This window comes from Neopelma chrysocephalum, unplaced genomic scaffold (assembly GCF_003984885.1).
Source record: "Neopelma chrysocephalum unplaced genomic scaffold, ASM398488v2 Primary Assembly neopelma1_80b, whole genome shotgun sequence".
In the NCBI taxonomy this organism is placed as follows: Eukaryota; Metazoa; Chordata; class Aves; order Passeriformes; family Pipridae; genus Neopelma; species Neopelma chrysocephalum.
This window is the reverse complement of record NW_020897742.1, coordinates 11,550,394-11,573,320: the sequence shown is the minus strand read 5'-3', so window position 1 is coordinate 11,573,320 and position 22,927 is coordinate 11,550,394. Positions and strand designations below refer to the sequence as shown.

General features: G+C 39.9%; 1 protein-coding gene across 2 annotated transcripts in view; it reads right to left on the bottom strand.

Moving 5' to 3' along the window:
* Positions 1–16,916, bottom strand: part of FBXO25 (F-box protein 25) — a 35,998-nt gene extending 19,082 nt beyond the window's left edge. For both annotated transcript variants that reach the window (XM_027690225.1, XM_027690226.1), the window contains exons 1-5: positions 16,840–16,916; positions 13,916–14,059; positions 6,646–6,752; positions 6,141–6,190; positions 3,190–3,282 (exon numbers count right to left, since the gene is read on the bottom strand). In XM_027690225.1, coding sequence (XP_027546026.1) covers positions 3,190–3,282; positions 6,141–6,190; positions 6,646–6,752; positions 13,916–14,059; positions 16,840–16,910 — 465 coding nt within the window. In that variant the 5' untranslated portion in view covers positions 16,911–16,916. The remainder of the gene's footprint in view (positions 1–3,189; positions 3,283–6,140; positions 6,191–6,645; positions 6,753–13,915; positions 14,060–16,839) is intronic.
* Positions 16,917–22,927: the final 6,011 nt, after the last annotated feature.

The window sequence follows — 22,927 nt, the reverse complement described above, 5'->3', positions numbered from 1 at the left end:
CATATGAAATATGACTTCAATGTTGTGACAGTATTACAATGGTTAGAAGTGTGGCCCTGAGCTTTGCAATTGCACTTTATAATGACTAGTTCAGAACAAGTGTTCTCAACACATTGGAAAGCGAAAGCAGGGAGCAGAAGCCAGCATTCCCTGCAGAGCACTCTCAGGACTAACCTACAGAGCCCTGCTGTATAGGATAGCATCCAGTGTTGGCACAGAAGGAGAATAAAGACTAAGCCTGCCAAAAACTATATTGTATCTTCATTTCTAAACCGCCAAATTGGCACTTCACTCAACATTAACTTTCTTTTGGAAAGAGGGAATACACCTGTTCTCTCCCTGATTTAATAATGTTCCTTCTGTCTTCTCTGTACGATCCCCGACAAGACACTATGTGCTATGAAAGGAGGAAATAATTTTCTTGATGTACTTAAATACAAGCAATCTAGTCTCAAAAACGGTATAAAAAGGATCTCTTTCTTGGCGTTTTCAAAGCCTTTTAGTTTGATTAATAATTTAGAACACACCTAGAGGTCTCTGTCAGTTTGCCAGTTCAAGTAAGTATGTATATTTCTCTTGATTTATTTAAAAAAATTCAGTTACGTTACTCAGTTTGGAAATCAAATCAAAGAAACAGATTCCACCTAACTTATTTTAATGAAGTTTCCAATTTCAGTTAAAGTTAATATGCAAGGACTAAGGCAATTTTAGCAGAAGTAAGGTAGCATGAGTAAAAGGATCTGACACACAAGTTCAGTCTTATTAATGTGTGTAAAGCCATGGCTTATGTTGTCTACTAGAGAATATAACTTTGAATAGATCATCTGTTTACTCAAATGAAAATATGTGGAAAAAACCCATATCAAACTCAATGTATCAGCATTTAACAGCTACAAAATTATCGATCTACTACAGCACAAACAAGTACAGAAAAACAGCTTATCCTACCTTCTCCTTCTCACTGCCCACACTAAAAGGGTCCTGGACAGACATCTATATTAACTTTAAATAATGATTGGCAGATTCTTAGTTAGTTGGAGAATCAAAATGGATCATTCTGGTGGTCTGGAATCAAAGAAGAGCTACCTAGTAGGGCTTTAGAAAAAGTATTCCTCATTTATACTTTGCTACCTTTAAATGGAAGAGGCAGAACAGCACACATAAAAGTAATCGTAACTGTGTTCATGCATAACTAGAAATAATCCTTAGAGAAGAAGAAATAGGAACGGCTACACTGCATTAAATGAGCTCTACACAAAGTATTGTCACCATTAGAAACTTCAGGAAAGTAAATGAGAACTCATGTAAAGCAGATAGGCACGGGATGAACTGCTTCTTTTTTTTATTAGGTCTCAGTTGCAGACTGGTTTAAAATCTGAGAGAGTAGACTAAACATTGTTCTTAAAAGTCTGTGGCAACTTCACATATTACTGACATCTGCTCAGATGTTTTTATTTGTTAGACAGAACACCACATATGCTTCTCAAGTCCACAAGTTCTATGGCTAAAGAATGAGCAGCAGCTGTTACTCATATCAATCATGTTTATTAGCATCTTGGTAACTTTTGAGGTCTTATGTACCTGTTTATAAAAGTCAGCTTGCCTCTACCACCTCAGAGGAACTGATATGAAAACTTAATTGTACCTTTGCATTTGTAAAACAATCCTAAATGTTAAAAATTTCAAATAAATTCTAAAATGTTAAAATGCCTGCTATTTGAATTTCACCCTGATTGTTTAGGTCTACCATTACTAGAGCAATGGTTTGGATTGCAAAGCCAAATTTCTGAATTTTAAAGTAGTGCTTTCTCAGTGATCTTAAGCCTGGGTGACAACACCAGCATTTTATAGTCTTTGGTGAACAGAAGAAAAACTGGTCAACGTGCTTATGTTACACTTTGCACTTTGTTCCGATCAACTGTTTTAAGCAATCCAGCTTAGGCACTGCAGCATCAAAAAAACATGTAGAATTCTAGATTTGCATTCATTCTACCTGTTTTCCATTCAAGTAAGGCACTCAAGGTTGACACCATTTATAACACAAATCACCTTTTTTAGATGCTTTTTTTTCTTCCTACTGTTCAAGGCTGAAAAGTCTTGGGTAGGATTCCTGATTCCGCTCCCAAAACAGCATTAAAAAGTAATGCTCTAAACCACAACACACACATACAAAAAACCCCCAAAGCTACAAGGGGAATAAACCAGGCAAGTACCCTAACCACTAGCCTGGAAACAAATCCTTTTTGCTTTGTTTCCACATCTCTTGTTTTTCTGGGAGTACAATACATTGCCTCAGCTTCACAAGGATGGATAGAACATGTTTTCTCTCCAAATACTCTATAGCCTAGTGGTAAGGGTGTTCTCCCGGTATGTTTATTTAATTTTGATTTGCGTCTTTTAAAGTTCTGGGTGCATTCCAACCACTACATTGTTTGTGAACAGCCTCACCACCGAGCTGAACTCTAGTCCTGATATGACTCATTTTGAGCTTCCCTAGGAGTTGGGACAAGAACTTTATTATCTCAAGTTAGATGAAAAAAAACCCCTGAGGCTAAAAGAAGATCAGTATCGCCCAGAACAGGCATTTCCAAGTGGGCAGCTGGTTAGTCATTAAGGAAATTAAGGCAGGAGTCTCAAGTTTTAAGGGATATTAACAAAGATAATTGCATAGATATCTTGTCCTAGATAAAAAAAAAAAAAAAAAGTGTGGAATGAATCACAGGACTGTTAAGAAGTTGCAGAAGAAACAGAAACTGCAAAATATTTACACATCAGATATTCTTCTGGAAATCGATATTTTAAGCATATTTAAGATATAGCAAAGTATATTTGTGATGAATTACACTTTGCTGGTTTTGGTTGTATAGAAATTATTTTGCCTTTAAAGAAAGTTCACTAACCAGACTGATGAACAGCAATTGAAACTACCATAAATGTTTCCCTCAAAATACACAGCACATTGGCCATCACCATCCTCCTCAAGCTACAGGCTGTCATACAGCAATATAATGAGTTTTCACCAAATAAAGATTACTCAGTTTAAGGTTGCTTCATGCAGTATAAATAACATATGAACACGATATTTATACAGTTACAAATCATCTGTTCAGTGCAAAAATATTTCTTTTGTACACATAGGCACACCAGCAAACGCATTTTTATAATATGAACATAAAATAAAGAGCTCACTTTGACCACGTAATTGAACCTTCTGATGTCCTGAATTGCACTTGAAAAATCTAAGCGGTTAAAAGCTTCTCCCAAGGTGCAATAGCCGTGTCTCTGAGAAGAAAAAACACACTTTAAGTGGAAAGAAACAAAAAGACAAAATTGAGCATGGATGCCATGCTCCCTGAAAATACAATGTATCTGGACTGAAGAGTTATTTACTTTCTTGTAGAACAAATGAAAACAGATACGCTGTTTAGAACTAATAGGTACATAACCAAGGCCTTTCAATTCATACTAATCATGCAGTCTGGAATCACTGGTATTGGAGTGCCCTGGGAATCTACTCCACTCTTGCACAGCCATGATGTTGGCACCCCCTCATGGATATCACACTCCCCATTTGCCTCAGCACAAGGAAGAACTTGCTTGTACAGCAGTCTGAGCCTACAACCAGAATTATCTGATTCACATCTGAGGGTAAGAGCACAGGTAGTTGCTTTTAGGATTGGAAGAACAAATGGTGTCAACATCTAAAATTTATTTTCCAGGTGCTAGAAGCTTAGGTGCCTTTTTTTTTATGTCCCAAGAGCATGAGCAATTGCATTTTCTTTTGGTATTTCCCCATAGGTATCTTAAAGTAAATATGGAAGTTTCAGAGGGTGTTGTGAACTACTTAAGGTGGCAGTAGCAGCCCAAAATGACATGGGATCTGAGCACATTTAGAACCACAAAGCCACATGGGAGCCTAGAAGAAAATATAATGATACTAGAAAAAAAACAACTCCCTAACTGAAAAGAGAGATTTGCAGAGCAGTGTGCTAGTATGGTTTATTAGCCCAGGAAGGAGAAGGATAAATAATTATTTGAAATTCATTCCTAGACAGACTTCCTTGGTGAATTATGTGATGGTGACAAGATGGCAGTACAAATTAACATTCCTTTTTGTGACCCAAACAAAGCTTACCCTGGGTGCATCCCAGTGGGACAGGGGACAGTTATCTCCTTGCTGCAGAGTGGTGGTAATTATTGCCTATTGGTTAGTGATCAAATTTGGGATTGTACTCCTTGCTAATCCAGTTCATATATCTCAGATCCAACTGTGCTGCACACTTCACAATGTGCACATCTTGGTTGGTTAATTGCAATGAATTAACACTTACAGACAACAGAACTTTTGTTGAAATTTAAGTATTTGTGTCTATTCTTTGGCTAAAGAGTTATCAAAAGGCTAGCTTAAATACATTAACATGAGAGACACATTTCCTTGAACAGTTGGAAACGGATTTCTATGAAAGCTCTGCCTTTCCCAATGCACCATCATGACAAAATTACTCAAAAAGCATCCCTTACTTCATTTCAGCTACACACCTGCACTTGTTTTGGCTTTCTTTATTTTCAGTGCTCTCCCATGGCATGTTTCATAGGTTTCTTATCAAGACCTTCCTACTCTTGTCATTTTGCCCTAACAAGCTGTATCCAGTTTAGAAAAAAATGTTTCCTGCTGGTGAGACAGCAATTTCAAAATCAAATAAGATTATAACTTGTAAGAAAAACTAGAGCCTCTGTAAATTATGTTTCAGATTAGCTTAAATTGTTGTTCTGAATTCTTTTGTTCAACTGTGCTTATTCCTTGCTATTGGTACTTTTTGATTCTGCTACTTTTTTTAACTTTTTAGTCTAAGCTTTTGAATTTACATGAAGAATTTCTTGAAAAGATTAGTGATTAATTCTAACCATCCCTGGCTAGTTTTTTATAAAAATCCCCTCCAAAACCCTTGAAAAGTCAATGGTCAAATATTAGAAGACAACCAAAATATTTTTTTCACTCTCTGAATGGACAAGAAATCCAAGCAAATACTACACATCACTAGTACACCAACTTCTACAGGAGCAGCAGAAAAAGTAATCCCAACATATAGGTTATGAAGGACAGCAATGAGAGATTTTAGGAGATTTGTTTGGCCTGAATGTAGTCTGAAAACTAAGCCTAACAACCTTATCATTCAAAACACCATAATGATTGGTGACAGTCTGTCATCTCCCTTTCCTTCTTACCCTAAATTTGAGATGGCACAAAGGGAAAGAGCATGCTTGAGACTTTTGTAGACCAATGTAAATAACCTTATCTAGAAGACAGAGTTGAAAGAGGGCTTTGAATCTGGTGAAAGGCTTTACAATTACCTTCAGATGTAGAAGGGCAGTCTCTGGGTCACTGATCTACAAGGTGAAGTCTTCCAGTGTGTCCTCTACCTAAGCTCTCTCCACAATACCATGCTCTTCCTGAGTACAAATTTCTGTATGGTCTCTCTTAGCTCATAAATGCAAAGCCAAATTTTGCCTGCATGACTCACCTGCTTCCTTCTCTCCACGGCATTACTATGTGGATGCAAAACATCCTTACTGGTGTTCAAGTTCCACCCATCCCAGATAACCATAGGAATCAACATAGGAATGAAACTCAAACTTCAAGACAGTTTATATCTACATAAAATGGATGGCTTTCCAAGAGTTCATTCCAAGATCTTTCATGTTCCTTTTACAGTTGCATGATACAGTTTATATCCCAAACTGAAAGCATTGAATATAAAGGTCCTCTTTGTAAAGTTTGAAACTGAAATTTTACTTACTTACATTCAAATGTACACCAAAATTCCAAAATATCAGGTAGCTGCCTGCAAGCACCTTCTTTGGAGAAACTTATCTGGTTTTGCACTTTCGATTTTAGTTCAAAGACAGACAGTACAAAGACAGATGGGCTTGGATAAGTAGTGGAGAACTGTATGTCCATCCTTGCAAGTTCCCACTTTGCCAGCTTCCTTTGCCTCACCATGTACAGGTGTGCTATGTTGCCAGTGAAGAGTTAAATACAACCCCTAAGACACACAGCACAAACGCTTTTTTTCAATATACAGTCTATCAATTAAGATGCACAAATATCACAGGAATTGACCCAGAGCATGCAGACTTACTTCCTTGGTGCTTTCTTTATGAACATAAATCCACTTTTCACGATAAAAACCTAAAATAAAATCAAAATACAAGGATTTTAGGCTTCCACTTTAGTTAATGTCTTCTAGAAAGAAACTGAACTAAACAAACAATAAAATGCTTTATAAGATAGGAGAGATGGCAGAACAGTTTTAATGAAGAAATTTATAAAGGCTGAAAAGGATGACTAAAATTTTTTACAAGTAACGTACTTCAAGAAAATAATGGAAGAGTTATATAATTAAAAAAAACCACAAAAACCACAGGAGTGAATTACCTTTGGATCTTTGAAAAAAAACCCAATAAGTGATCAATACCACAGCTTCAATTGAGACATATCACTTTTGACATGAGAATTTGTTACCAACACAGAAGTAAACATAATTTGGAAGGCTATTCTATGGGTGAATACAAATGAACAACTATAACAACATTTTTCTGAAGCTACATGAGTCCTCCAAAAGAAATGAGAAAACCCAGGCGTACATTGTGAATCCGTGTTATTCCCAAAATGATCTTTTTTCCTTTTCTTGGCTGCAAACTCACAGTCTTCAGTACTGTATACTTCTTTCTCATCATCCCCAGTTATGATGCTGAAATAAAAACATCTAATTAGAACAGCAGTGATTAAATATTTAAGATCCATACAGCTTACAATTTTCTGCATTAAAGTCTACCAGCTGAAAAAAACCCACCATATTCTTAATTAAGATCCTCTACCTGATTGTCTATAGCAATGTGTATCTTGAGAGAAGCTGTCACATTCTTTTCTTCCCAGTGCGGTTGAATTTTGTGTCAAAGTGATTAAGTACACAACAGTATCTTCCTAATAGGTATCTTTTAAGTCATTACTGACTTAGGAAGGACTACTAAGGAGTCAGCACCAGCTGGACAACTGCAAAGCTCTCCAAAGCTTTGGTGTACAAAAACTCATTATTTGAAATGGACCAAACCTTGAAAAACTGCACACAGGTATAAAAGTCAGTGCAGAATTGTTGCACATCCTTGCATAGGCAGAAAGCCAGCAAAGAAAGACATCTCTTACTACTGTCACCTTGGAGGGAAAGAAAGTCTTTCTTTTAAGAAATGCTTGAACCACAACACTGTACATAATATAGGTGTCATGGTATAGGTCAAGAACCAAGTGGTCTGTCTCTGCCAGAGAGACTCAACTATATCTATGTCACTTCTGACAGATAACTATGTAACCCAACACTGAGGACTATACCAAATAATTATGTATATAGTGCACAGACAATGTGAATATACATAAAAAAAATATATGGACAATAAACTATTAAAATAGGTTTTTTTGATAAAGTAACCTTTCTAAAATTTACATACATTTAAAAAACTGCCCATACTACAGGGAGTCTACATAGTTTCATAAAATCCATTTTTGCAGATATCTGTAAGGACCAGCAACTCAGATAAGAATGGGTGTTCATTTTTCTAGCACTGAGAAGGAAGATACTTCATATGAAGGCTATGGTCTTGCCCAGATAACCAGAATAACGAAGGATATCTGGTAGTGAAGTTTAACTATAAGACTATTTTATTTCCCCATTACTGTTCTTTGACAACAAAGTTGTATACAAAACTCCTCACTTTTGTTACTATTTTTAATCTCAGTTTGCCAGATGAAGCTATTTATCAACGTCAGTTTGAACTCCAAATTAAAACAACTGAACACTATAAAATGAAGGACATCAGTCTATTCAAAAATAACCTCTATTTGGCCATTAAGTGGCAAAAATTAAAATATTTTAGTTTGTTGCTACTAGCTTATACAGTTAAAATTTTCAGGCCTGAACCATCTGTTAGGGAGGATAACTAAACAACACTGTAAAAAAGCTCTGGATTTTTGATTGCTCCTATCAGTAAATGCTAGTTCAGCTTAAAGATACACAAGTTGAGAAGACTCAGAAATCAAAAGTTAGTTTCATCTTAGCTTTTCCTTTCTGGGATTTAAACCTAACATATCTCTGCATTCAGATAGTGCTCAATCCAAGGACCTTAGTTCATGCCTTAATATTTTTAAAGCAGAGAATAAAGACTCAACACCTTCAATATTCTATGCAACAGTGCTAAATATCACCTCTGGTCAAACAGCAAAAGAGTTCAGAGAGAAGAAACCACCAACAGGCAAAAGCAAAGCAACTAACAAAAGCACAACATCAACTCCAAGTTATTTGATTATGCAGCATTCCAATCCATCAGGTTTGGGGTTTTTTTCCAAAGCTTTCATAAAGGAAATCTCTTTTTAAGATCACTAAAAATTAATTTAATTATGTTTCAACATATTGGCTGCATCACCATGTCATGTGAGAGGTTATTGCAGAATCTGAAGAATTGCTGCAGAATCAGAAATAGAGCCCAATACTCCCAGAGCTTTATCATCCTAACAACAGACAGAAGACTAGGGAGATATGTTCTGATACTTTGCAACATAATCCAGGCAGCACAGAAACTCACTCATTCCCATTGACCCAGGGAAAGCAATAAGGAGAGTATGGGAAGCTGCATTCCTGAAGGCCTGCCTTGAACAGAATGGTTAAACTGTAGAGATTCCTTCTTTTGTTCCTGGAGAGGAAGCATCCCTAGAAAGCAATTCAGACCAGTAACATACCTGAAGTGATTTAAAGCCCACTCCTGCCTCCCAACAACAGAGAATTCCTCAAGCATCAGATAAACAAGCAAGGCAGATTAAGTACAGTTAATAAATCACAGAATCACAAAATACACTGAGTTGGAAGGGACCCACAAGGATCATCGAGCCCAAACCCTAGCCCCGCACAGGACAACCCCAAGAGTCACACCATGTGCCTGAGAGGATTGTCCAAACATTTCTTGACCTCTGTCAGCCTTGGTGCTGTAACCACTTCTCTGGGGAGCCTGTTCCAGTGCCCAACTACCCTCTGGGTGAAGAACTGGACACAACTGGTCCTCTCACCAGTCACCACAGAGAAGAGATCAGTGCCTGCCCCTCCTCTTTCCCTCACAAAGAAGTTGTAACTGCAATGATGTCAACCCTCAGTCTCCTCTTCTCCAGGCTGAACAGACCAAGTGACCTCAGTCACTCCTCATATGGCTTCCCCTCAAGGCCCTTCACCATCTTCCTTGCCCTCCTCTGGACGCTCTCCAGTAGCTTGATATCTTTCCTATATTGCAGTGCCCAAAGCTGCACACAATATTCAAGGTGAGGCCACACCAGTGCAGAGCAGAGCAGAGCAGGACAATCCCCTCCCTTGACCAGCTGGTGACGCTTTGCCTGATGCCTCCCAGGACACAGTCGTCCCTCCTGGCTGCCAGGGCACTGCTGGCCCATATTCAACTTGTCATCGACCAGGACCCCCAGGTCCCTTTCCATGGCACAGCTTCACAGCATCTCATTCCCCAGTCTGTATGAACATCCAGGGTTGCCCCATCCCAGGTGCAGAATCCAGCACTTCCCCTTGTTGAACTTCATGTGGTTGGTGATTGCCCAGTCCTCTAATTTGTCGAGATCTCTCGCAGGGCCTCCCTGCCTTCGAGGGAGTCAACAGCTCCTCCCAGTTTTGTGTCATCTGCAAACTTGCTTAGTATCCCTTCCAGTCCTGTGTCCAAGTAATTTATGAAGATGTTGAAGAGCACAGGGCCTAAGATGGAGCCCCACGAAACTCCACTAGTGACAGGTCTCCAGTTTGATGTTCCCCCAATCACTATTACCCTCTGTGCTCGACCCGTGAACCAATTGCTCACCCACCACATGATGTGTTTATCCAGTTGTGTGCTGGATATTTTGTCCAGAAGGATCCTGTGAGAGACAGTATCCAAAGCTTTACTGAAATCCAAAAAGATGACATCATGTCCCCCTGATCAGCTAGGTGGGTTACCTTGTCATAGAAGGAAATCAGGTTTGAAAAGCAGGACTTTCCTCTCATGAAGCCTTGCTGGCTGTGACCAGTGACTGCGTTATCTTTCAGGTGTTTTTTAGTATCTCCCAAAATAATCTTCTCCACAACTTTACCAGGGACTGAAGTGAGACTGACAGGCCTGTAGTTTCTAGGGTCCTCCTTCTTGCCCTTCTTGAAAATCAGGACAATGTTCACCAGCTTCCAGGCAGCTGGGACCTCTCCAGAAGGAATTGTGAAGATGAAGAGGATATTTCAAACACCTTTGTCTAACATTTAAATTTGCCTGTGACATTCCTGGAATTCTTCATGTCTTTTTAAAGAAAAGACAAATTGGACTGTTCCTTCTGAGGATCTCCTGATATGATGGTTTATTTCCTCATGTTCTGTCCCACTTCATGTGGAGAGTCTTTCCCTACTTATCTGTAAACACCACTACTCTTCTTGACAAACCTTAAATCTGAAAGCAAGAGTCCCACAGACATCAGAAGAATGGGACAGAAACAGAGGCAGTTCCCCAGTGACTACGAGCGTCCGTTCCTTCCAGAAACCTGCAGAGCTGCTTGGTGAGTAATAAAGCTGCTCTACCATCACAAAAGCAACTCCTACCTCCTTCAAACACCAAGCTAAGATACAATAAACCAAATCAAAAGCTGCACGTGCCATATGGTGTAACAGAAGCCTTAATGAAATGTTTTTATTATAATACTGCACATGACATCTGTGTGCACCTGGAAGAATTTAAATACATACATAATACTGCCAATTTACAGCTATTCTTACTTTCTTGTCTTGATGACGCACTTCAAAAAAAATTATTCTAAAGCTTTTAAAAGCAAAGTATCTGGTGTTCTTAGAACTATAATATTTTAGATAAAGCATGTAAGAACTTCAGCTTTTTCAAAAAAAATAATTTCATAGCAGTATTTAAATAACCTTTTGGGTATGACACTTAAATGATGGAACATATGACAGGGCTATCTGAGCTCCAGCTATTCTTCCTTAACCCCTTGCTTCTTTTCACATGGCCCTGAAGTCACGCAATTACATACAGAGACACACTAAGTGCTTTATAAGAGACTCAAAGCCAGGTACAGCCTGACCATGCACGGCAAATTCTGAAATAAGTGTCTGCACCAAATAACATGAAAATGTATTTGCCAAAATACTTTACACTGCGTACCACAATATGAAGGCCTGCACATGTCATAGGAGAACCTCAAGCCTGGGTATATGCTGGGTACAGACTGGATAGGAAGCACTTTTGCAGGAAAGGAGCCAGGAGTCTTGTGGATAAGTAGCTGAAAACAGGTCAGCAGTGTGCCCTTGTGTTGTATTAGGTCAACTGCACCCTGGTTTGAGTTAACAAAAGTGTATCCTGCAGACTGGAAGAAGTAATCATCCCTCTTTATCTGGCATGAGAAACTGCATCTGGAGTACTGTGTCTAGTATGGGGCTCCCCAATACAATAAAAACATTGTCATACTGGAATAAGTCCAGTGGGGAGTTACCAAGGTACTGGAGCACATGATGCATGAGGGTAAGAGAACTGACCTTGTTCACTGTTAAGAGCTGATGGTGGAGGGAAATCTGATTGCTGTCGATTTCTAATATGACGATATAAATAAGATAGAGCTGGACTGTAAGGTATGGGGAAGTGGGCAGTGCTAAGTCAAGTGGTAATGGACACAATCTGTGATAAGAAATTCTTACTAGACTGAGGGGGGGGCAAGAAGGGATGACACAACATGGGACAGGACAACAGCAAACAAAAAAATAACTTTGAGAGTAACAGAACTTAAAATAGGAGCCCAGAGAAGAATTTCCATTCTTGGAAATATACAAAGCTGAACTGGGCAAAGGTGAACTGGGCAAAGGCTGACCTTGCTTTGGGTACGTGTCTGGACCAGATGGCGCCCAGAGGTCATTTACACCCTAAATTGTTCTATAATGTTGTGCAAATAGACATTAATTGCTGCTTAGCAGCAGAAGTTAACTCACAGACAAGTAGTTCAAGCTGCAGTCAGATTGAAAGTTCAAGGTGCAATGAAATTATTCCAAAGTAGTGTTACTATGCCAAGAAGTATCAGCTTGAATTCCTTAGTCTAAATTTGGACAACATGCATTTTTAACTGAATAGACAGAAGTAGAATTTAAGAAAAAAATAAAGCTGCAAAGTTTGGCTTTGCTAAGTGGGAGATGTTTAAGATGAAGATGGGGAACCATTGCAGATGAGGATGCCTGCTGCAGACTAAGCTAGCCCCTAAGTCTGCGATTCTGACAAATTGGCAAGCTAGACTAAGAAACCCAAATCATGAGACACTGCAGATTGCATGGAAAATATTTTCGTCCTTAGTGCATTTCATGGCCAGTCCCTTCAAATTGAAGTATTTATTTAAAAATCCAGTATTTTTGCTCAAAGAAGCAATAAAAATACCTCACCTTGCTCTCTGGAGAAAAGATATATAAATATAGATATACAATTACAAGCAGAAGAGCAGAAGTCTTAATGGTATTCACAAAGACAATGATAATTTATTTCATACTTGTCAAGCAATACTAATTAAAGCAATCCACAAGATGTAATTATTTAGCAACTGTGTAAATAGCTTCAAAATTAAATTAGATTTCCTCTAATTTGCCAAGTATATTATTAAAGGTATGAAAGAGGGAAGAAAAGATTTTTTTTCAAAGGTATTTAAGGCAACTTTTATGTTGGAGGCTTACTGAACATTCTTCCACTGTTTGGTATCCACAATGGCCAGACTGTGTGAAAAAAGAAGCCCAAATATGATCAGTGACAGATGAACACAAAAGGAAAAAGGGTATGAAGAAAACAATAGTTCGAGACAAGCTTAATAATAATTCTTCACTGCTTAATAACTCTCTTGAGGATTATTTCACAAATAGAAAACACAGGTGTATGACTACAGCAAACCTCAGCTTGTCAGTAAATTCCCTCTAAATCAGATGAGTTATCATATCATTTATTGGACTAACAATATAACACTGAACATTCCCTTTCCTCATTATGAGCACATTATGCTGGAATTTTTGACCAAGAATGCTATCCCTGAGAATTACTTCTTTGTGGAGAAATCAAGTAGAAATTTGTTTTGACAAAGCTATTTATATTGCACCAGTCTGTGGGCATTTGCCACAAGTATTATTTTATTTATCTAATCTCTTTCTCACCCGTTTTACAGGAGCACATACAGTCATATATTGTATAAAAGAGAATGAGCATTAAGCTACCACAGATTGTATATTTGGAGCAAAGGCCTTATATGACTGCTATAAACAGAACTAATCCAACAGCTAGTCACCAGAAAGTCTGCATTCACTTCCTGGTAACAGTTCAATCTGCCTGTTGCACTTGCAATTTATATGTATTACTTCTACCTTCAAATAGTACTAGACAGGCTTTTTTCTTTTTCCGTTTTGGTTTGGGGTTTTTTGTTGGGATTTTATTATTGTTGTGGTGGAGTTTTTTGGTTTGTTGTTTTTCTGTTTTGTTTTTCTAATTTGTTTTTGGTGGGTTTTTTTGTTGTTGTTATTTTGGGGGGTTTTGTTTGTTTGTTTGTTTGGTCGGTTGGTTTCGTTTGGGGTCTTTTTACATATTTTTTATTTCATTATTTTTAAAGACATAGAAAGTAAGAAGGGATCTGGCTGCCTAAAATAAGCAACTCAGGAAGCAATGACAAAAGACAGACAATATCCATAAGGGTCTCCTGTCTGCCTAACTAAACAAAATACATGGCTGCATTTGTATACAGACAATATCAGCTACCACAAACAGTTGCACTGTGTTGGCTTCCCACCTGCCATTAACTCACGCAGAATGACTTCTTTTTTTAACTTACACAGTGTGGCTGATATCATTCAGCTGATTATTCCCATCCTCAAGTGCAGGACTAAAGGGCTCACATCGTTTCCATCCATCTTCTGTTTTAACCCATCTCCATCCAGGGGATCTCCAGTCTTGGCCCAAAAATGGCATGGTTTCTCTATAAGCAGCAAGAAGAGATTCTTTATGTATTATTTATTAATAAAAGATGCAAAACTTCTTGCCATTATTTCAGTTTTCTCTTTAACCTTAAAAACAAAAATATATACCTTGATGAAAGTTCTCTGTAGAGTATCCTTTAAAGAAACAGATTCAGTGGTTTAAGTACATTTTTTATTCTCTAATTCTTCTTGTCTTTAAGCATTTATTAGATCAAGGTAGGTTTCCTACCTAGTTCTTTAGAGAACGGGAAAAGAATGGTAGTCCAGGAAAAAAATTATTCCAAAAAAAGCAAAATTGTGATCAAACACATTACTGATTTTTATACATGACTAATAAATGGTTGTTAAAGAGATTGAGAGCCCACAAATTCAATGTTGATCCTTTTATTTTTTCTAAGGCTTATATATACTGAGTTTGTGCTACACTGTGCAGTAATGTTTCAGTAAGGGAATTTTCATTTTTCCAAACGTTTTTTCACTTGTTGTTGAAGGTCACCTCCCATGCCAGGCTATTGATCAGATACCAGCACAAAAGAAGACTGCAACATAAAGTCCATTGTGATATGTGTCCCAAAAATCTCTACAAACAGATGTAAGGTATGTCATTCAAACAGTGTTCTGCTACATTTTTTCAAAAGTGAGATTCACTTCTGATACATTAAGAATGTGAACAAAGCACTTTTCTATACTTTGAAGACTATGGCCTTGCCAGCTTTTGCTGCCTTCTTCCCATTCGTCACACAAACATGTTGCTCCTTAGTTTAACAAGGGATTTCACATGCAGGCTATAGAGGAAAGGTAACATTATCATATTTGAAACAATGTTAATATATAATACAAACAGCTTTGGTCCTAACCAGTATGCATTTTCTAATACTTTTCCAAACTGAAAAAAATATTAGACCGCATCAGTCAAGCATCACTATAAATTTATTTAACCATTTGCACTCTTGACCAGCATCTGCCCAATACATTAGTTACAACAGGAGAGGGCAGAGACACATAAAAAGCCAGAAGAAATACAAATTGAGTGAGCCAACTGAGTTTTTCTTTAATTAAAAATCTGTTCACTACACAAAACAAAGTGCATTATCTAGGCCTCAACATTGATTTAAGTCCCCTTCCTACTCATAATTCAGCCTTCCTCTGCATCTAACAAGAACCTTCTCCAAAATTTACCACATCCTTTCCTCCAGTTACCACAAACTCTATCATGCCTATCTGCTTTTCCAATCCTTGTATTGCTTCCTAGGAGTAATATGAACACAACACACTTTTTTTGCAAGTTGTTTTCAACTCCCCTCACATTGACTGATCACAGAATGGTTTGGGTTGGAAGCAACCTTAAAGATCACCCAGTTACAACCTCCCTGCCATGGGTATAGATACCTTCCACTAGACCATGTTGCTCAAAGCCTCATCCAGCTTGGGCTTGAACACTGACAGGGATGGGATACCCACTACTTCTCTGGGCAACCTGTGCTAGTTCCTCTTCACTCTCACAGTAAAGAATTTCCCACTAAAATCTAATCTAAACGCACCCTCTTTCAGTTTGATGCCATTCAAAAGTGCCTCTCCAGGTTTCTTGTAGCCCCCCCTCAAGTACTGGAAGCCTGCCCTAAAGGTCTCCCCAGAGCCTTCTCTTCTCCTGGATGAACAATGCCACCTCTCAGCCCATGTTCATAGCAGAGGTGCTCCAGTGCTCTGAGCATCTTCATGGCCCTCCTCTGGACTTACTCTAACAGATTGACATTCTTCTTATGCTGTAGGTCCCAGAGCTGGACACAACACTGCAGGTGGGGTATCAGGAGAGTGGAGTACAGGGGGAGAATCACCTCCCCTGATCCACTGGCCACACTTCTTTTGATGCAGCCCAGAATACGTTTGGCTTTCTGAGCTGCAAGTGTACATTGCTGGCTCGTTGAGCTTCTTGTCAACCAATACCCCTGAGTCATTCTCAGGGCTGTTCTCAATCCATTCTCCACCCAGCCTATATTTGTGCTTGGGATTGCCCCACCCAGCTGCAGGACCTTGCACTTGGCCTTGTTGAACTTCATGAGGTTCACACGGGCCCACCTCTGTCCTGTCAAGGTCCTTCTGGGTGACATCCCTTCCTTTCAGCATGTCAGCTACACAGCTTGTCATCCACAAACTTGCTGAGAGTGCACTCAATCCCATTCTTCATGTCCCTGACATGGATGCTAAACAGTCCCAATATCAACCCCTGAGGAACATCACTCATCACTGATCTCCACTTAGACACTGAGCCATTTACCTCAACTCTTTGAGTGCAAATATCCAGTCAATTCCTTACCCACTGAGTGATTCATCCATCAAATCCATGTCTCTCCAGCTTAGAGACAAGGAAGTTGTGTGGGACAGCATCAAATGCTTTTCACAAGTTCAGTTAGATGACATCAGTTGCTCTTCCCTCCTCTACCAACGCTGTAACCCCACCGTAGAAGGCCACTATATTTGTCAGGCAGGATTTGCCCTTAGCAAAGCCACACTGGTTCCCATCCTCACGCACCCTATTGAGATCCCAACACCTCACTCCTCCAGGCAGACTCCACACCCTTCGGTCCTGCCCTTGCCCCAGGCTCATCAGCTCATCCTGACTCCAACAGCTAGTCTCAAACTCCTTCAGCTCCACATGCCCCTAAGAGCGAGTCCCCAACCCCCCAAGCCACGACTGTCCACGCTCAGCCTCAAAGCCCCGTGCCGGCGGGGCTCACACACAGAGCCGAGCACCATTCCCGGCCGGGCTCCCCTCACTCACCTCCCCTCCCAGCAGCGCCTCTCCCCGCCCGGCGCTCGGACCGGGCCCGGCGCTGTTTCCGGAAGTACCATGGGACGAGCTGGCCCCGCCCCCGCAGCGCTGATTGGTCCCCTCCTGCCGCGCCTGTTGCTACCCGGCAGCACGGGCCGCCATTGGCCAAGCGGGGCGGATCTGGCCCCGCCCACCGCGGGCCCGGAGCGTCACGTGATCGGCGGGCGCGGCGCGCACGTGCCAATGTTTTGGTCGGCGGGGGCGGGTCTCGTGGCGCGCGCGGGGCGGGGCGTGCCCAGGGTGACTCCCCCGAGGGTGACCTCTGAGTGTGACCCCACCCCAGCGTGACTCCACCCCAACGTGACCCCACCCCAGTGTGACCCCCCGGTGTGACCTGGTGTACCCCGGTTTGACCCCTTCCCCCACTAGTGTGATCCCGCCCCCAGTATGATCCCACCCCCGTGTGACCCCCCTCAGGCTGACCGGTGTGCCTGGTGTGACACCCCCTCCCACTCCCTACAGTGTGACCACCCGATGTGACACGATGTGCTCCAGTGTGACTCCACCTCTGGCGTGATCTCTCCAGCGTGACCCTCCAGTATGTCTGGTGTGACCCTCCCCGCTGTGATAGGAACCCCCTTCATGTGGTTCCCCCATGTGACCCCACCAGTATGACCCAGTATGACTCTCCCAGTGTGACCCCCCCTGGTGTGACCAGTGTGTCCCAGTGTGCTTTGGTGTGCCCCATGTACCCCCGTGTGACCTGCCGGTCTGTCCCTCTGTGGCCTGGGTGTGCTGGTGTGCCCAGAAAACCAAACTCACGGAGTGCCTTGTTTAAACTTTAAGTCATTAATATGTGATTGTATAAACATTTCAGATTTCACTTAAAATCAGTCATTTTCCCTCATATGAATGTAGAGAAGATTAAAAAATAGAAGGTCAAGGAACTAAAAGGAAAATTAAAATTATGATTTCAAACATGGTAATCAGTCTTAAATTTTATGCTGTAGAACAAGGGTTTGACTTTTAATTATTTGAATGCTTGGGATTGAGGATACTGCAATTACTGAAACTTGTCCCCTCCAGGAAGCATTCCCTAATCCTTTTGTCATTCTTAGCCATAAGAAACTGAAGGTTTTGGTCTTATAAAATAATTTCAGCAATGTAAGAGCACAGAATTAGGTGAAGGCTCGGATTGGAAGGGCTTCTTTTCAGTCTTTGGTCTGGAAAAAATTACATGAGTACTTATATTTTGCCTGAGATTCATTGTGCTCTCAGTATGTCACTTAATAATTAAACTACTGTTTTGCAGATTGAATTCCTTTCTTGTCATGAAGAGAGAAAAAAATACAGTACCCTAATCTTTTTCAAGACCCCGTTGTCCTGACCCAAATACATCTAAGGCAAAGGTGCTGCCTTTGCATAGCAAAAGGCTATAGGCCACAGTCTCTGCCACTGCCTGATTGAAAAGAGTTTCCCAGCCTCACATTGGAAAAGGATGTAAGTCAATATTAATAGTTCTATCACACTACCAGGAACTTGTAAAGCTCCTTGTCCAGCCCATGAAAGGGTCTTTTTTACTCTTTGGCATGTAAATCTACAAAATTACTTCATAATGTGGCAAAAATCCTTTTGTCTCTAGGTTCTTTCTACACTTTCTCTCTGCCTTTGAGGTATCCTGTGGACATACAATGAGTACTGAGTTACCTCATAGCTCTGGTGAGGTTGATCCTTTAGAGCAGGTAGGATTTGACTAGAAAAACATTGTGAGTGAGGCATCTAATCCAGAAGTGATACAGTTCAGAAAAAGTTATGCAGTTCTCTTGTGTTTATCTGAGGACGAAGCAGCACTAAAAGCTTGAAAGAAAGTAAGCAGGGGATTACTTCTTGAAAAAGTGCAGCCTTTTGAAAAGGACTTGCATTGGAGCAGTTTGCAGAGGACTTTGTCCTATGACAGGGACTCCATGCTGGAGCAGGGGAATAGCATGAGAAGGAAGGAGTGGCGTAGACTGTTATGAACTGACCCCAACCCCTGTTCCCCATCTCCTTGTGACACTTGTGCAGGGCAGGGTGTGGAAGAAAAGTCAAGAACAAAGAGCGGAGTTGAGTTTGTGAAGAAAAGGGGATTTAAGAAAAGGTAGTTTTAGTTTTGTTTTAGTTTCTCTCTCTCCTATTTTAAAAATACCCTACTTTTAATTCACAATAAATTAAAATAATTTTACCCGGGTAGAGTCTGCTTTTCCTGTGATAGTAATTGGTGAGTAATCTCTCTGTCCGTTTCTGGACCCATGAACTTTTTTGTCTTATTTTTGTCTGCCATCCTGCTGAAGGGGAAGAGTGAGAGAGCAGCAGAGTGGGGACTTGGCAGCCAGCCAAGGTCAACCCACCACACTTCCTTAATTATCATAGAATGGTTTGGGTTGAAAAGGATCTTTGAAGGCCATCTAGTTCCAACCCCCCCTGCCATGGGCAAGGACACCTTCCAGTAGACCAGGTTGCTCAAACCTCCATCCAGCCTGGCCTTGAACACCTCCAGGGATGGGGGATACACAGCTTCTCTGGGCAGCCTGTTCCAGTGTCTCACCACCCTCACAGGGAAGAATTTCTTCCTAATATGTGACCTAAACTTACCCTCCTTCAGTGCAAGGCCATTCCCCCTTGTCCTATCACTACATGCCCTAGTAAAAAACCCCTCTCTGGTTTTCTTGTAGGCTCCTTTAAGTATTGAGAAGTGTAGAAGGTCTCCCTGAAGCCTCCTCCTGGCTGAACAACCCCAATTCTCTCAGCCTGTCTTCATGGGAGAGGTGCTCCAGCCCTCAGAGCATCTTTGTGGCCCTTCTCTGGACTTACTGCATGTCCTTCTTCTGGGGGTCCCCAGAGCTGCATGCAGCTCTCCAGGTGGGGTCTCATGAGAGAGGAGTTGAGAGGCAGAATCACCTCCCTCCACCTGCTGGTCATACCTGCTAGGGAATATTACCCTGGGTGAATACCTCACACTTTAGGAAGGATACAATAGGGAAGGAGGACACAGAGAAAGTAACGTGTTTCCTGTAGCTTTTTTCTTTTTTTCTGGTATAGGTTCTAGAAGGACAAGGACGAGTGTGCCTTCCCAGCTTGGGCAGTCACACTTTTAGACTTGTGCTTCAAATTTAATAAAATTATTAATAGCTAAGGTATGTAAGTAATTGGATTTTCCATGACAACTCTCTTTCCTGAATATTCACTGCTACTCATGCCTAGCTATTACAATATTTCACCTGCTGGCTTCAGCGTATTTGTATTAATTATACAATAAAGGGAGCAGGAAGAATGTGATTTTTAATTTTTTTTTCTTTTTTAGTATAGACCTACTTGTTATAAGACTTAGTGTATATGGGGTTTCATTCCAAATGTCTAAAAATCTTGTGATATTCAACAAGCAGATGTAAAGTGGTTGTTGCCCATAGTTAGTACTGAGCCATCCTCTCTTGCAAGCCTAATTTTATATCTCTGTACTTCATAACCAAAATAGTTTTGTTATTTAATGTTTATGAAGTCATTTTTCTATTTAATGTTTATCATACCTGTCCGTCTGCTTTTTTTTAACAAAATATGATAAATTTTCAAATGAGCAAATTTAGAGATATTTCCCATGTATAGTTGCTATCTTGACAGTCCAAGCTCTTACCTATAAAAAATTAATCTATGACTGTGAAATTTATTTTAAAACATTTTTTATTCATTCCAAGTATTTGTTAAGTATTCAAAGATGTATTTGTTAAAATGTACAAAAGAAAACATGTTGTTCACTTTGGGGGGATTTAAAACTCTAAAATAGCAAAATAGAATGTGGAAGCTTTTAAGACTATTCTACTCAACACAGAGCAGATCAAGTAGTTCTTGAATAATTTAATAATGATTGACACTGTTCTGTTTCAGACATTCTTCATAAAGTTCTATGGTAATTTTCTTATTCTGGTGTCACAGTCCTCTATTATGTTTTATTTAGTACTAAAACAGTTTAAACCTTTACAGCGGAAATCGAACAAACTGGTCTGCAGTGTGACTGTTAGTGTTTTTGATTGTTTTAGAAAGATGTAAAGTGAAAATTGCATTACGCCTTGATGAGTTCTGCAGCTAGGATAGTTACCCTTACTGCTGATTGCAGGTCCATGTGAGTGGCACAGATGAGACACTAGATCACTGCCACGTTAACATGAAATTAGGATTCTAGATAAAATGGTAAATTCCATCTTTCCCTTTTCTTTGCTACTAAATTACTTAAATTAGGATTTCTATTTAATAATTCACAGCAAAGGTGAGTTCTCTAAATGATCTTGCACTGATGGGCAGCCAAGCTATTTTGCCTTTAAGTTACTTAGCTTGTAAGAGCTGAGACACATTATTAAAAGCAAAATGAATGGTGTTATTTGGTGTAGCTAAGGATAACCTCATGGAGAAGGTAAAGCAATTTTTCATCAATATTCATATTTCTTAACTACCTGGTTTGGAAATATGCATTATTTTTATAGGAATCACTTTCAATTTTTTTCTGAAAAATCATCTGACAATGAGGGTTATGGTACATGCAAATGGCCTTCTTTCCTTTAGGAGAGTAATTTTCATTTTGCTGAGTAATCTCTATACATATTTCAAAGAACAGAACAGTTCTGCCAAAGAATACCACATCCAGATTCAGTTACTTAGCAACATTTAATGCTAAGAAAAAGAAACAGGGAAGTGATGCAGCAGCAATAAAATCATTAGATAGCAGAAGGGAGTTCATGGTAATAGTGAAGACAAAAGTCATTTAATAAGTAAAATAAAAATGGAAAAGAACACATAATCCAAGCAGGTGGCCTTTTTCCAAGGAACCAGTTGCTCATAGTTTTATTTTTTCAGGAAAAAACTCACGACCTTAAAAAAAACAATAACCCTTGGAGAAAAGCCTCATTGTCCTAAATATTACTTAATGTGTGATTTTCAGTGTATTACATAGTTCTTCAGAAGTTTCTTTTGTGGTTGGCATAGTTTTTTTCTGAATATTTATCATCAGCACTGCCAAAACGAGGTAGTACTGCTCCTCTTGCTTCATTAGGTTTATTACTCTCCTCAATATGAGAAGATAAATATTTAAGTGTGTTAGGGAAACTATAGTTGTGTAAGACAGCATCCCCTTTCCTGAAGGCTTGGCTGCTGGGAATCAGGACCAGCTTAGCAGTGATGGAGCTCAGGGCAGCCCCTTTCCTCCTGCGAACAGTGGAGAGAGGCCCCTGACAGCGCCAGGGGAACCAGATGTTCGACCCATGTAGCCTGCTGAACTCGGACCCTGCCTAGACGTGCAGACTTGGCTTCCCAGCTTGACCTTGGACCAGCCCTACCACTTACCTGCTCGTCTGGACTCTTGGCTGAACCTGGGCCTCATCTACTTGCCTTATCCAGAGAAGCCCCAGCATCCCTCTCAGCTCCCCAGTCTGCAGGGGTGTAATGTCATCAAACAAATTGCTCTCCAAAGACCATGGGGAATGGAAAGACTTTATGAAGAGAAATATTGTATAGGAGCTTTGTGAAAAAAGAATTCATAGATATACAGTAGGTTATTAACTACATTCAGAGAAGTAATTGTTTTCAGCAAATCAATACTGGTTGCAGAATTTTAATATGAAAGGTGTTTTCTTCTATAATAATTTGCTGTTGAAAGTAAAACCAGGTTTATTTTGGTTGGAACAAACAGTATGTAGCATAGGGCAAAGAATTTTGAAAACAATTATTCTACAGAAAAGATCAGTAACAGTTTGCTGGGAAATAATGTTAAGGGAAAAATAGAAGCAGTTTCAGTGTGGCAGTAAAAAACATGATTTTAGATAACTCCAGAGAAACAATCTGAAAAATAGCATGTACCGTATCTTGAAACAAATCTTTAATTGAAAGTGCTGGGACACCACCAGAAATTACACCATTTGATCAATGACAAGTTGGATACGGCAACTAACTCATTCACAATAGAGGAAATGTGAGGTCAAAACTAAGGTTTGGAGAAGAGATTTTAATTTTTCAAGAAATATGATCTGGCCTATATTAGAGGAAGATAACTAAGAAAGAAAATTAATTAGTTTAG